The 13,699-nt window shown below is 55.4% G+C and overlaps 1 protein-coding gene across 5 annotated transcripts; it reads right to left on the bottom strand.

Annotated features, from left to right (window-relative positions):
- Nucleotides 1-1,084: 1,084 nt before the first annotated feature.
- PIF1 (PIF1 5'-to-3' DNA helicase) lies at nt 1,085-10,260 on the bottom strand. Of its 5 annotated transcripts, none has more exons than XM_079769204.1 (13): nt 10,185-10,260; nt 8,902-9,478; nt 7,897-8,029; nt 7,692-7,817; nt 7,407-7,560; nt 7,197-7,311; nt 7,005-7,111; nt 5,379-5,518; nt 4,905-5,011; nt 4,098-4,185; nt 3,801-3,946; nt 2,968-3,159; nt 1,085-2,800 (listed from the first exon to the last, which is right to left on the bottom strand). In XM_079769204.1, exons 2-13 carry the CDS (start codon nt 9,457-9,459, stop codon nt 2,741-2,743), a joined length of 1,926 nt encoding a protein of 641 aa, XP_079625330.1. In that variant the 5' UTR covers nt 9,460-9,478; nt 10,185-10,260; the 3' UTR covers nt 1,085-2,740. The 5 variants fall into 5 exon arrangements, with proteins under 5 accessions (XP_079625330.1, XP_079625326.1, XP_079625327.1 ...); XM_079769200.1 differs by having other exon boundaries at nt 8,884-9,478; XM_079769201.1 differs by having other exon boundaries at nt 8,884-9,757; nt 10,185-10,247.
- Between the last annotated feature and the right edge of the window lie 3,439 nt (nt 10,261-13,699).

Raw genomic sequence — 13,699 nt, forward strand, 5'->3', positions numbered from 1 at the left:
GGGAGACAGAGAGGGGGAAACTTCACTCTCCCCTTCCTCTTAGTGGGTGGGCACAGCGTGTCTTCTGGAAGACTGAAAGAAAGCAGTCACTTAATCTGGGCTCCGGTTAATTCTCTTTGTTATTCTCCAGGCCACTCAGGAGGCAGGGAAAAGGTAGGGATGGGGAGGAGGGGTGCAGGATGGCCACTTTAGGAAAGTAATGGAGGCCAAAGAGGGCTAACCAGGAGGGTTTACCTCATGCCCAGCCCCATCCAGCTCCTGCCCTCACTTCATTGATCAGCTGTTAGCCCCATTTCACTAATGATGAAACTAGGGCTGAGGATGTAAGCAGCATGTCCAAGGTCACATGGGAAGTGGGAAGCCAGTACCTGACTTCAAGGCCTTCTGCTAAAAACCCCAGGATCCTGGGACTTGGGTTCCAGACCCAGCTTGCAGTGTAGCCTTGGCCAAGTAACCTAATCTCTCAAGAGATTGCTTAGTTTTCTCTCCCCGTAAGGTGGGGATAATGTCCCCCGGTCTTCTCGGGGTTACTGTGAAAAAACAAGAGGGCTAATGACCACAAACCAGAAGGTACTCAACTGATACCAGGCGCAAGGTCCTCAACAAAGGAACCTCCTCCTCTCTGCTCTTACTGGGCTCCCAGCTCCGAGGTAGCCATGTGCTCCATCGAGGCACACAGACAAAGGATCTTCCAGGTCTCTGGGAAGGGACTGACCGACCACTTGGCACCACCTAGTGGTCGGTGGTGTGTGGTGCTTGGCCAGGTTGCTCTGAGATTGAGGGTTTGAGCATGACCCTTGGCCCTGCGGGGGTGGGCAAAATATGCCAGCCCCTCAGCAAGGATGAGGTCATGCCTAGCTAAGCCCTCCCCTGGCCACTCCCCTGAGGATACATCACGGTGGGCACTCCACCAGCCCACCTTGTCAGCCCACATCTCACCCCCAAGGGCCAAGGGTTCTCCTCCAGCTCTGCCACTGCCTCACTCCCAGGACTGAGCCACCTCCCCCGCAGAACTGGAGTAAACATCCCTGCCTCTCAGGGAACCCGGAACTGCGGTGCGTTCTTTCATTTATCAAACATTTTATGAAGTGTCTCCTTTCTAAAGTCATCATGCTGAGAGCCGTGGGGATACAAGGACTGCTAAGCCAAGTTTCTTGCTACCAAGGGACCTCCCTCATTCTAGGGGAAGACGGACTTGTAAGTTGATAATTGCCCTCGGGGCAGATCACAGCTGGCCCCGAGGAGGAGAGCATCTGCACAATGAGAAGGGGTTGCTGAGGACGGGACTTGCTGATGCCCAGGCAGTCCCGTGAGGAAGCCATCTTTAAGCAGAGCAAGTCCATATGAAACGAGGGAAAGCTGACACCAGGGCCTGGGTGAGGGGAAAGGGCTGGGAGGGTGAGGGGCGCTTTGGCAGTGTGTGTGGAGGATGGGGTCCGAGAGGAGAATCCCAGGAGAGGACCCTCACGCATCCTCCACAGCCCAGCTCTGGGGATGATGTAAGATTCATCTCCCAGCAGAAGCCCTGGTACCTCCCGAGGCTGCAGGACCTGCACGGGAGACCAAGCCCAGCCAGCCACACACCTGCCGTTAGGTCTGGACTGCGCGATGTGAGCAAGTGGAAGAGCTCAGGACTCCTTCCCCCGGTGGCTGTGAAAGGCGTCCAGGGGTGGCCAGAGGTCCTCCTGGCCAGCTGCTCCCAGCTCCACTCCTGCCAGCGGTTCCAGCCTCCCTGGTTCCCACTGTTTCTAAGCCTGGGTTCCTGGGCTCCTCATATCACTCCTCCGAGCTAGCCTTCTGTGCCATCACCTTCCTTTCCTGCTTAAGTTATCCCGAGTCTGTTTCTCCTGTTTCCATCCAAGAGCCGGCAGCCTCCTGGTGCCTGGGAAGACGCTCAACCAACTGAGCGACACCAGCCAGGGCAGGGGTGTACCTTCTTAAAGAGAGCCGAAGAACTCACAGTCCTTACATAATTCACAAGTTTATTTGTCCTAAATAAATACAGTCTGAGTATGCATGTATGCATCACCCATGGACACAGACAATAGGGTGGTGAAGGCCTGGGGCGGGGGCAGGGGCAGGCTAGAGGGAGTCCGGGGGGGGGGGGGGGGGGGGCGGGGACATATGTAATACTTTCAACAATATTTATTAAATAAATAAATGAATAAATAAATACAACCGGAGAACATCCATTTCAATCCTCACTCACTATTTCTTTCCCCAAAAAGCAGCTTAAGATACAGGCGCACAGTTTGCTGTGCGGGTTCTCACTTCAGGCTCAGGAGGGTGTTGGTCCTGGCTGTGCTAGGCTGGGCCTGGCTGTGAAATCACCTCGGGTTCCCTTCCCCATTCGGGGCCTCTACTCGGCCTGAGTCCCACAGGACCCACGTGCCTGTTCCTGCTCCCGGAACACCTCTCCCCTCTGCAGCCCAAAGCGGGCGGCCCTCATGACTGTGGTCCCATGGCCAGCCCCCTGTCCTCTAACACCAGATACCATCACAGGCCCATTCCCAACTGGCAAAGAAAGATTATTCCTGACCCTGGAAGCAGCTCACCCAGGGCAAGGGGAGAAACTGAGGCACAGCTGGCAAATGGTTATCCCTATACCCGTGCCAGGAGGCTGAGAGGCCCTCATGAAGGGAGACTGGGCCCTGACCATCCTCCCCTGCTATCTCCTGGGGTCCTAGCTCACTCAGGAGTAGGATGAGGGGGAGACCATCCTCTGTCTTCTCTTTGTGGCTCAAAGGTTTGGATCCACATTCTCCTGGTCCGAGGCTGCTTCATCATCATGTGGAGTCTCCTAGATTGAAGCCAGAGAACCCAAGTCATGAGCTTCTGCTGTTCCCCAGGGCCACAGCCTGGGGCCAGCATCTCCTTCCTCTTGCCCCTGTCCACAATGGAGCCAGAGAAGGCTCTGCCACCCCTACCCAGGGTCCCTTGGCCCACCACTGGGTGACTCCCTCTTACCAGGCCGAGGCCACTGCCCCGCCGCAGGCTGGCATAGAAGCGGAGCACACGGGGGTCACAGCGAACCACCATGGGGTCAAAGTCCAGCACACGCAGGCCCTGCAGGCTGCGGGCCCGGGAAAGGGCCACGTAGGCCTGGCCACTGGCAAACACGCGGCCCAAGGAGATCTCCACGCAATCCAGGGTCATGCCCTGGGGATGGAGAGACAGAGATGGAGCTAGCTCTGCCTGAAGTCCTTTGTGCCCCAGAGCCTGACCCCACCTCACCAGCCTAGCTATTGCCCCTGGATCTCCTGGCCCAGTCCAGGGATTCTCAGGCAGAGGGACAGGCTGACCCTGGATGGGTATCTGAGTAGGAGGGGCTCCAGGAGATACATCCAGGATAAGAGAGAGGGGTAGGGGTGGAAGGAAAGAACTCAGGCCTGGGTCAGACCGGCATGGAAAGGAATCCGGCTCTGCCTCTCACTAGTTGTGTGGCCTTGGACATGTTATTTAACCGCTCTGAGCCTCGGTTTCCTCCTCTGTAAAACAGGAATGATTACTACATCTACACTTCATACAGGTGTGGGAAGTATTAAATTTAACATGTCTGGTAGTGGCTCAGAAAATGGCAGGGCAGGAGATGACAGAGGGCAAGTATATGGATCCTAGAAAGGAAGAGCATGGGATGGGAAATGCATTAAAGAAAGGTTTATCCTACAACTGGTCTGGAACTTTGCCTCCAGGGCAAGCTCAACTCCCATAAAGCCTTTCAGGCCCCCCTCAACATGCCCCTCGCCTATTTCGTCCCCGCTCTGCCCTGCCCTGACCCAGCCCCCGCACTGGCTGCTCACCTGGCTCTTGTGGATGGACATGGCCCAGGCCAGCTGGAGGGGCAGCTGCTGCCGGCTGAGGAGCCGGCCCCCAGTGGTCTGCACCGTCCAGCGTTCCGCACGGATGACCTCGGTGACTCCACATAGGAACCGTACCTGGGGCAGCCCTGAGGGAGGCATGGAGAAGCCCGACTTTTCAGCCCTGCTTCAGGGCTCAGAGGTGAGAAGCAGGCCTCACCTTTGCATCCTAGACTCTTTCTCTTCACACTTACCCGGGGGCCCTGGTGCCCCAAGCAGTAGGTCTCACCCATCACTCACCTCTCCCCTCAGTCTCAAAGCCGACTACCACCCCTCGGGCACCATTCACCAGGCCCTGGGACACTGCCAAGTTCTTCACCAGCATCACCTGCAAGGGAAAGAAGGCATGGAGAGCTGCCCCATTCCTATGCCCGGCCTCGGGCCCAGGGGCCACTGCTGTGGTTTTGGGAGGCTGGGGGCTGGCATGGAGGGGCTCTGAGTCCTATTTTTAGCTTAGCCACCGGCTGACTGTGTCCCCCTGCAGCAAGATGCTTTATTTTCCCAGGTCTCGGTTTCCCCTTGTGTCAAGGGGACTGACATTGCTCAGGAGCGGGTAAAGAACAATAAGGTAACAGACATCACAGGGCTTTGAAAACTTGCACGTCTGTTGTGGGGTATACGTGGGCCACCACCTTGAGGGATAGCCCCCGGCTGCCATCCCTCTTCCAACCACATGGTGGTGCCTGCGCTTTCTCCCTGGGTGCCCTTTGGATCCTGAGGAAAGGCTCCCATGTGGCCCACCCCCGACACAGTGGAAGGAAGGAGGACTCTCACAGTACAGGATACGCTACAGAAGGCAACTGTGAGGGGTAGATATTTCATTCCCTGATTGGGAGATGAAACAAAGCGTCAGCAAGGACAAGGGACTTATCCGAAGCACCGCTGCCCGGAGCTCCGCACGTTGAAACAGGAAGGCGGGGGAAAGCTAAAGACAGGAAGGTGGGTGGGAAGAGGAGGAAGGGAGGAAGGGCGTTCGCTGTGGTCACAGCTGGGGCAAAGGGTGGGGAGGCCCAAGCTCCCAGGGCCTAGGCCCTGCTTCCCACGCACCTGGGCCCCCAGCTTTAGCTGAAGGAGCTTGCTAACGGGACACTGGGCATCCAGAGTCCGGGCTTGCTCAGGGTCACTGTCCATGGCCTCAAAGCTGTGCACCTCACCTGGGGAAAGAGGGGGGCAAGCAGATGACTCGTCACTTGTGGCTTCGTTTCCAAAAACACATACCAGACCAGGGCATGGGGGGCGGTCACAGGGATAGCTCAGGCCTATCCGGAGCTTTAGAATCAGAGACCTGAATTTAAGACTCACTTCCAGCATTTTCTGGCTGAGTGACCTTGACCCTTTCAAGGTCACACCTCTCAAAACCAGTTGCCTCTGTAACTATAAGGGCCTTATGGCCACAGAGGTTGGGGCCTAGATATTTATCCCAAGGTCCCAGGCTGCCAGGAGTTGGGGGTGGCGGGGACTGACATACCTGCCTGATAGCCCTTCCCAGCTGGTCCTGCCCAGCCCTGGCTCCCTGCTCACCTGGCAGGTCCCGCAGCCGCCTCTCATTGGTGAGAGCCACATCATCCTGGTGGGTGCAGAGCCTGGTGGCCACAATTCCGTCTCGCCCCACCTTGTGGGCGGCCGTGGCCTGGAGCTGGCGGGTCACCTCATTTGAGCACCTGTGGGAGCTGGGCTGTTAGGGCAGAGCCATCTGAATGCCAGGGAAGTGGTGGTGGGGGGGCATGTGGGTGGTATGGCCCAAGCAGCAGGCAATGGATCAGGCCTGGGGACTGGAAAGGGGCCCGAGGGCAAGATTTGCTGGCCAACTTATCCTTTCCTCACTTGGACCCCGTACATGGGGACTGAGCATAGTGTGTGTGGGTTTGTGTGGGGGGTACTTGGCTGTGATCATGGGTGGGTACCCTTTCCTTTGCCTGCGCCCAGGGAGAAGCTGGCCACCCTCCCATCCCCAGTGCTCCTTGGGAAGTTCGGTATGCTGAGTGAGCACAGTCCAGAGGTTTAGAGGACCTAGACCAGGCGCTGATTTTGATACCTGTAATACTGGTAGCCTGTAATCTAGATGACAGTGTTCTAAGTGTTCTAGCCCCTGGCCTGCTGCCTTGGGGGGGGGGGGGGGTTGAGCTTGTGTTTCTATTTCTCCCCATCTACAGTCTCCCCCCACCTGGGGAGGCCTGGTACAGCAGCACTACCATGGGAGGAGGGGGGACAACTTGGGTCCATCTCTCCCTGCTCTGCCACTCAGCGTTCCTCTTGTCCCCGTGCATGCTGGTGCGTGCTGTGCACCTTCCTGCCCGCCTCCTGTCCCCAGGCATGGAGAGCAGCTCACACCACTACCTTCCCCCAAGCCCATCCCACTCTGACCTGGCTTTCAAGGCCCAGCTCTGGCTCAAGTCATCTGCCCTCCTGGCCTGTCCACTCCCATGTTAGAGTAGCTGTAGCATTTCAACCGTTTGTCCTAGCTGGGCAGGGATCATGTCTGCAACGTTCCCCACCCCCACCTCTACCACCACCACCAAGTGACCCCACAGGCTTTAAGAGTGGAAGGAAAGCCCTAGCTGGTTTGGCTCAGTGGATAGAGCATCGGCCTGTGGACTAAAGGGTCCTGGGTTTGATTCCAGTCGGGGGCACATGCAGGCTCAATCCCCGGTGAGGGGCATGCAGGAGGCAGCCAATCGGTGATTCTCTCTCATCATTGATGTTTCTATCTCTCTCTCTCTCTCCCTCTCTGAAATATATATATATATATATATATATATATATATATATATATATATATATATATATATATATATATGGAACCTAGATTTTAAAGTCAGACCTGGGATTAAATTCCAGCCCTGACTTTGGGCAAGTCACTTCACCCCTTAGGACCCCCAGCTTTTACATCTGTGAAATGGGAGTGTTGATATCTCTGAATTCTTCTTGTGTGTCCATCTGACCATAGTTCCCTGACACCTACTCTGTGCCAGGCCTTGTGCTGGGTGATGGGGACCCACCCTGGGGAGGCAGGATCTCAAGATTCACAAAGAGACCATCTTCTATGGGCCCAGGAAGCACTTCTCCCTCTTGTTTGGGTCCCCATGCTCCTCTGTGACCCACACTTGGGTCCTCATCTGCAGGCCCCTCTCTCTTCACAGAGCCCACCTGCCCAGTCTCACAGCCTGCAGCAGAGAGACGAAGGTCTGGTCTGCCTGCCTCCACACCTTGGTCAGCTCCAGGGTCACTGGGACACACCTCCTCCAGCTCTTGGCCTGATGGGGGAGGGGAAGGGGTGTCAGGGAGCAGAGCAGACCCCTGGGGTGGGGGCGGGGGGCAGGACAGGAGGGTGAGTGGTACCTGGAAGCAGAACTGCGGGGGCTGGAAGCCCTTGGTCACAGGCGGCAGCTGCAGGAAGTCCCCACAGATGATGAGCTGGATCCCTCCGAATGGCTTATTCTGCTGCCGGACAGTTCTGGAGGGGAGAGGAGCGAGCAGTGCTTCAGCAGCGAGGACGGGCAGGTTCCTCATGGAAACCACCAGATCCCAGGCCTCACCGCGCACACTGACCTGGCCACGGCCTCTAGCTTGTCAAACAGCTCTGCCTCCACCATGGAGATCTCATCGATGACCAGCCGCTGGCAGTTCAGCCAGCCCTGCCGCACGCCTGGCCGCTGGGCCAGGGCCACACACTGGGCCAGGGGGGCCTGACCCGAGCCGATGCCTGTGAGTGACATTCTTCAGCTGGGGCTGGGCTGAGACCCCAGCCCTGTCTCAACCCTGAAGTCCCCCTCCTCCCTTCCCACGGGCCTGGCGTGCTCCCAGCGACAGCCACAGGAGCGCTCGCTCACTTACCTGCAAAGGCGTGGAGGGTGGTACCCCCGATGTGGCAGGCTGCCACCCCCGTGCTGGCAGTGGTCACCGTGCCTGTGGGAGGCAGTGAGCCCAGGATACGCTTCAGCAGGTAAGACTTCCCTGTCCCTGGGCAGAGGGCAAGGTCAAGACCACCTCTCCTCCACCCCACCCGCCACCATTCTCCCCCGACTCTGCCCCTCACTACCTGCGCTCCCCGTGAAGAAAATGCTCTGGCCTTTCAGGACGACCCTCAGCACTGCAGCCTGCTCCTCAGAAAGCTGTGGTTTGGCGGGGGCCAAATTCAGCTTCTTCACAGGCAGGGGCCACCTCGGGGCTTCCTGGGGGGACAGGGCTGTCTCAGAGCCTCCACCCAAACTCTAGGCATTGCCCCCCCCCCCCCCACCACCTTTGCACCAGGTGCAATGCTAGGCCTGGTAGCCCTTGCGTCTCTGCTGGCTTCATTCCTTGGAGCCCTTGGGCAGCCCTGGTTCACCTGGAGATCTTGCCAGTGACTTCTGGGGTCCAGGTCTCCCCTTGAGGAAGGGGTTGAGGCTGGGTCTCCACTGACTCCTGGTGCCCTGAAGACCAGGGTCTGGGTCCTTAGCCTCCTCCCGGGGTTCCCTAACTCTCCTGGTCCTCTCACCCATCCTTCTTTCTCACTTCTCACTGCAAGGAACCCGTTTCTCACCTCAAAACACCCAAGCTAGGCGAACACCTGCCTAGCCAGGTTCCCTCCTCCCCCATCTCCATCTTCCCACCCCCTTACTCTCAACCCCTGTGGTCTGAGATCCATCTGCCCGAGTTCAAAAACTGTCAAAACCACCAGACTTTGTCCCTGCCCCCATCTGATCGGACTTGTTGGCTCCCCCTTACACTGCTGACCACTTGGTTTTTTCCAAACGCCCCTCTCCTTCTCTTTATCCTTTGAAGCTTCCTGTCCAGGCTTCCTCCTCTGCTTTCTCTTTACTGTGACCTGGGCCACCCTTTTCCGATGGCGGCTTACCCGGCCTCAGAGACTGCACTATGAGAAGCACTCGCACAACTCCTGCATTTCGGTTCTACTCAGACGTCCGATGGGCATCTCCTCTGAGATAACCAGCAGCCCCCTAAAATACCACCCCCACCACCACCCCCAAACTTGGGTCTCCTTGGTCCCTTCCAACTCAGGGCACACCCAGTCCCCAAGGCATACCCCCTTTCCCGTCCTCACGGTGTTGGGCTCGGCCCCCACCCGCGACTCCGTGGGCCGCTCCACCGGCGTCACGTCCTGGCCCCGGGTGGCCGCTGCGCGCCGCAGCTCTTCGGGCTGCACGGGGCTGATGGTGAAGAAGTCGCGGGGCCGCGGGCCGAGCAACTGCGTGCGGGCGGAGGACGGCCCGGGGCCTGGCGCCGCGGCCAGTTTGAGTCGCAGCAGGCGCAGGAAGCGGCGCAGGCGGTCCGGGGCGCAGTCCGAGAGCAGCAGCTGCACCGCGCCCGCTCGGGGCGAGCCGTCGGCGGGGAGCCGCAGGGTGCTGCGTCCGGAGGCGGCGAAGCGCGTGAAGAGGCGCGCCGCGCGCAGGGGGAAGCAGCGCGGCCGCTCCGCGGGCCCGGGCGCCTGCAGCCGCAGCATCAGCTCGCGGCGCTCGTTACGACCCAGACTCAGCTCCGCGGCGCGCACGGCCTTGCGCCTTCGCGGCTGCCCTCCGGGGCTCAGCTCCTCCACGGCCACGCGGCACCGCAGCTCCGCGTCCTCGCATTCTGCGGCCGCCGCCAGGGAACCGGACAGCATCGCCGCCGCCTCTGCAGGTCTGCAAAGGGATCGGAGCACAGGAGTCACGGGGACTCAGGACACAACAGGTGGTACAGAGGCCGTGACGGGGAGCCCCTACCCCACAGAGGATCCTACCCCTCTCTGGTAACACAAAGAGGTCACGGTGATGGTCAGAGGACCCTGGGGCAATTTAGGAAATTCCTTTAGGAATTACATCCTACGCAATAATGTCCAGAGCGGCGGGTGGCCAGCGTCTAGCGCACCCGGGTTTGGGGAGCCTCGGCTGTCCGGCAAGGGCCGCAGAAGAAGGGGGACCCTGAACAGAAAAGAAGACCGCTTCAGAGACCGAGGGACCGCCCGGGAATCGAGTCCTCTCCCCAGGAAGCCGGGGACTCTCACGTGGGGAGCTGAGCGAGGGCGCTGCTGCTCATCGCGTCAGCTGCTGCTACGCTCACTGGTTCGCACGCAGCCGAGCGGGTATCACTATTCCCGTGGACACAAGTGGGGACAGGCTGGGAGAGGCCACGCGTCTGGTAGAAGTCCGGGCTAGTGTGATTCCCAAGCCCTGGCGCTTCCCAGGTCCAAGGTGGGAAAGGGGTAGAGTATTTGGCTCGGGAAATCGCGGGGTGACCCTGGAATGTGTGTTCCCTCCGTCCGACCCTCTCGTTTGCACCCTCCCGGCAGGGACCCAGTAAAGAAGCAGGGTCTCTTCCTCCCAACTCTGAGATCGGGTGGACACTCACTTGCGCCGGGACTCGGACGAACTAGCTGAACCGAGCGGACCTGCGGGCGCCGCTCGGGCTCGGTAACTTTCAAATACTAGCGGTGGAGAACCGTCCAATCACTGGCCGGGTCTTTAAATCCTCCAGCCATTCAGAGACAGGGGCGTGTCCCTCACCCTCCGCCCCTTCCCTGGCTCGGGCTGTACCAATCGCACGCCGGAGGAAGGACGCCTACTGTGGTGGCGGAGCGTGGAGCAGACCAAGTCGCGTGGAGCAGTGGGCGTGGCGGAGGTGGCGGAGGTGGCGGAGGTGGCGGGGGTGGGGTGGGGGCTGCAGTAGCGCCGTAGGTGGTGCGGTGTCGCCCAACCCTGCTCTGAAGATTTCTTTTCAGAACCACCCACCCAACACACTCCCCCTCCCTCTAGCCCTTACAGAGCGGCTGAACTTGGCGTTGGGGAGAGCTGCCACGGATCCCTCCCACCTCTGTTTCCACTCGCTGGATCTTTGCTCTCTCGGGGCAGACCACCCCAAGGCCTGCCCGCCTCTCAACTCTTCCTTCCTCCTCTTTGCCCTTTTCAGGGTCCTTTTACTCATTGTCTTTCCCACCCAGCGGAGGCCCATCAGTGAGGAACGCTTGAGACCTGGGCGATGAAAGCATGTGAGTGAGTCTCAGGGAATACTTTTTCCTCCTCTTGTTGCCCTGGATGCTTGGGGAACTTATTTTTAATTGCACCCCTGCCCCTCCTCATTGACACTTGGAATTACATAGCTGGAAGGGATCTTACAGGCGAGTACTGTCCCCTCTCCCCCTATTCATTTTATTGTCCTCATTTTGCAAATAAGGAAACCAAAGCTCCAGGAGGTTTACCAAAGATCACATAGCTTGTAGATAGCAGAGACAAAGCCTTGAAACCAAGTCTAACCTAGCCTAAGCCACCTGCGTGTTTTACTACTATACCACACTGCTCCCAGGCGGTTGGTCTTCATGGAATCTAGGCCCGGACTAGAATATCAGCTCCTGACAGCCACTGCAATGCCCAGCCCCGCCATTAGATGTTACCCTAAGCAAGTTCCATAAAGCCTCAAGCCTTTGTTTCCACAAACATAAAAATGGGAGAAAGATGAAAATGTGATGATTGCACAACTCTGTGACTACTGAAAACCATTTGAATTACTTGCTTTAAATGGGTAAATTATATGGTATGTGAACTATCTCTCAAAGCTATTAGGAAAAAATAATGAGAAATGTTTCCTCTTCAGTGTAGTCTTTTTACAAATTTATTTAAATAGTTTATTTTTAGAGAGGAAGAGAGAAACATCCATGTTGCCTCCTGAATGCCCCCTACAGGGTATCCAGCTGGCAACCTGGGCATTGCGCCCCTTGGCCGGGAATCAAACCTGTGACCTCCCGGTGCATGCTCAACAAACTGAGTCACACCAGCCAGGGCTTCAGTGTAGTCTTGACATAGGAGTAGCATAAAATTTCAAAGACACTGTAGTAGGCAGAAAAATGTCCCCCCACCATGTCCAGCCTTAATCCCCAGAACTTGTGAATATGTTACCTTACATGGCAAAAGGGACATTGCAGATGTAATAAATTAAGGATCTTGAATGGGGAGATTATCTTGGATTTTCTGGATAGGCCCAATGGAATCACAAGGGTTCTTATAAGGGAAAGAGGGAGACAGGAGAGTCAGAGAAGGAGATGTGATGCAGGAAGCAGAGGGGGTGGGTGGTGTGTGAAAGAGAGATTTGAAGATGTTACTGTTGGTTTGGAAGATGGGAGAAAAGGCCATAAGCCAAGCCAAAGAACACAGGAGGTTTCTAGAAGCTGGAAAAGACAAGGAAGTGGGTCCCCCCTAGAGTCTCCAGAAGGAAGAATGCATGCTTGATGTTAGCCCCGTAAGACACATTTCAAACTTCCAGAACTACAAGATAATGAATCTGTGTTGTTCTAAGCTACTACATTTGTTACAGTAACAATAGCATTAAGAAACAAATAGGTTTTTAAAATAGTAAACATTTTATTGGTTCCCTCAGCAACTCCAGCACAAGTTTTCCTGAAAGGGAGGCAGAATCAAGCTACCCAGAGGTGGGACGCGGTCGGGCCGGAACAAATATAGTTATTCAATTAGAAAGTGAAAGATCTAGGATTACGAAAATAGGTCTGTTCCCAAAGACTGTGTTCCCTCCCCACTAACTTCTACTCCAAGCGGAAGGAGCACACCCACTCACCAGCCCGCTCCTTTCGCCCTCCCTGTGTGCAGGACCCGACTGCCCCTAGGGAAGCACAGAAACTTTCCCATGGATTTCCTCCCAACATTTTTTTCTTTTGGCTTTCAAACTTTTTTAAATTGTAAAAGATATAGAACATAAAATTTACCATATGATTATTTTAAGTTACAATTAATTGCCATTAATTAACCACCACCACTATCTTATTTCCAGAAAATTTTCATCATTCCAAACAGAAACTTTGTACCCAATTAGACAATAACTTCTCAATCCTTTCTCCTCTTCTGAAAATACTCCAACATACACAGAAAGGTTACAATGAACACCAATTAACCTACCACCAAGATTCTACAATTAATATTTTGCTGTATTTATTGTATCACATGTCTAGCATTTTAGCCATCCCTCCATTTATCAATACATTTTTGTTACCCATTTCAAAGTTGTAGATAACAGCACATTTCACATCTAAACACTTCAACACACATAGCATTAATTAGAGTTTATGTTTATCCTTTAATGTAAACTTTACATACAGTGAAATGCACACATCTTAGGCTTATTGTGAGAGGAGTTTCGACAGATGAATATGCCTGCGAGACCCAAACTGTTATGAGGAAATAGAACTGTGTTGTTCAATAGGGAATCCACTAGCCACATGTGGCTAATTTTAAATTTAAAGTAATTAAATTTAGCCCAGTCAGTGTGGCTCAGTGGTTGAGCATCGACCTATGAAGCAGGAGGTCACGGTTCGATTCTAGGTCAGGGCACATGCCCTGGTTGTGGGCTTGATCCCCAGTGTGGGGTGTACAGGAGGCAGCTGATCAATGATTCTCTATCATCATTGGTGTTTCTCTCTCTCCCCCTCTCCCTTCCTCTCTGAAACCACTAAAAAAATATTTCAAAAATAATTAAAATTAAATGAAATTTAAAATGCAGTTTTTATTTGCACTGGCCACACTCCAAGTGCTCCATAGCCACAGGTGGCCAGTGGCTACCCTGTTGAACAGCACAGATCCAGGACATTTCCTCCATTGCACAAAGCTCTAAGAACATTACCATCACCTCGAAAGTTCCTTCAGGCTCCTTTGCAGTCAATCCCTACCCTCAGTCCTCAGGCAACCCTGTTCTGATTTTGTTTTCACCATAGATTATTTATTTTTATTTTTATTATTTTTTTTAAATAATATTTTATTGATTTTTTACAGAGAGGAAGGGAGAGGGATAGAGAGTTAGAAACATTGATGGGAGAGAAACATCGATCAGCTGCCTCCTGCACACCTCCCACTGGGCAACCAAGG

This window comes from Cnephaeus nilssonii, assembly GCF_951640355.1.
Source record: "Cnephaeus nilssonii genome assembly, chromosome: 4".
Classification (NCBI taxonomy): domain Eukaryota; kingdom Metazoa; phylum Chordata; class Mammalia; order Chiroptera; family Vespertilionidae; genus Cnephaeus; species Cnephaeus nilssonii.

Coding starts and splice junctions, on each gene's coding strand:
- PIF1 (XM_079769200.1), bottom strand. CDS start 9,459: ATGCTGTCCGGTTCCCTGGCGGCGGCCGCAGAATGCGAGGACGCGGAG. Junction 7,312..7,406: donor AAGCTAGAGGCCGTGGCCAG/GTCAGTGTGCGC, acceptor TCTCCCCTCCAG/AACTGTCCGGCAGCAGAATA. Junction 5,519..7,004: donor CAGGCTGTGAGACTGGGCAG/GTGGGCTCTGTG, acceptor CAGCTCCCACAG/GTGCTCAAATGAGGTGACCC.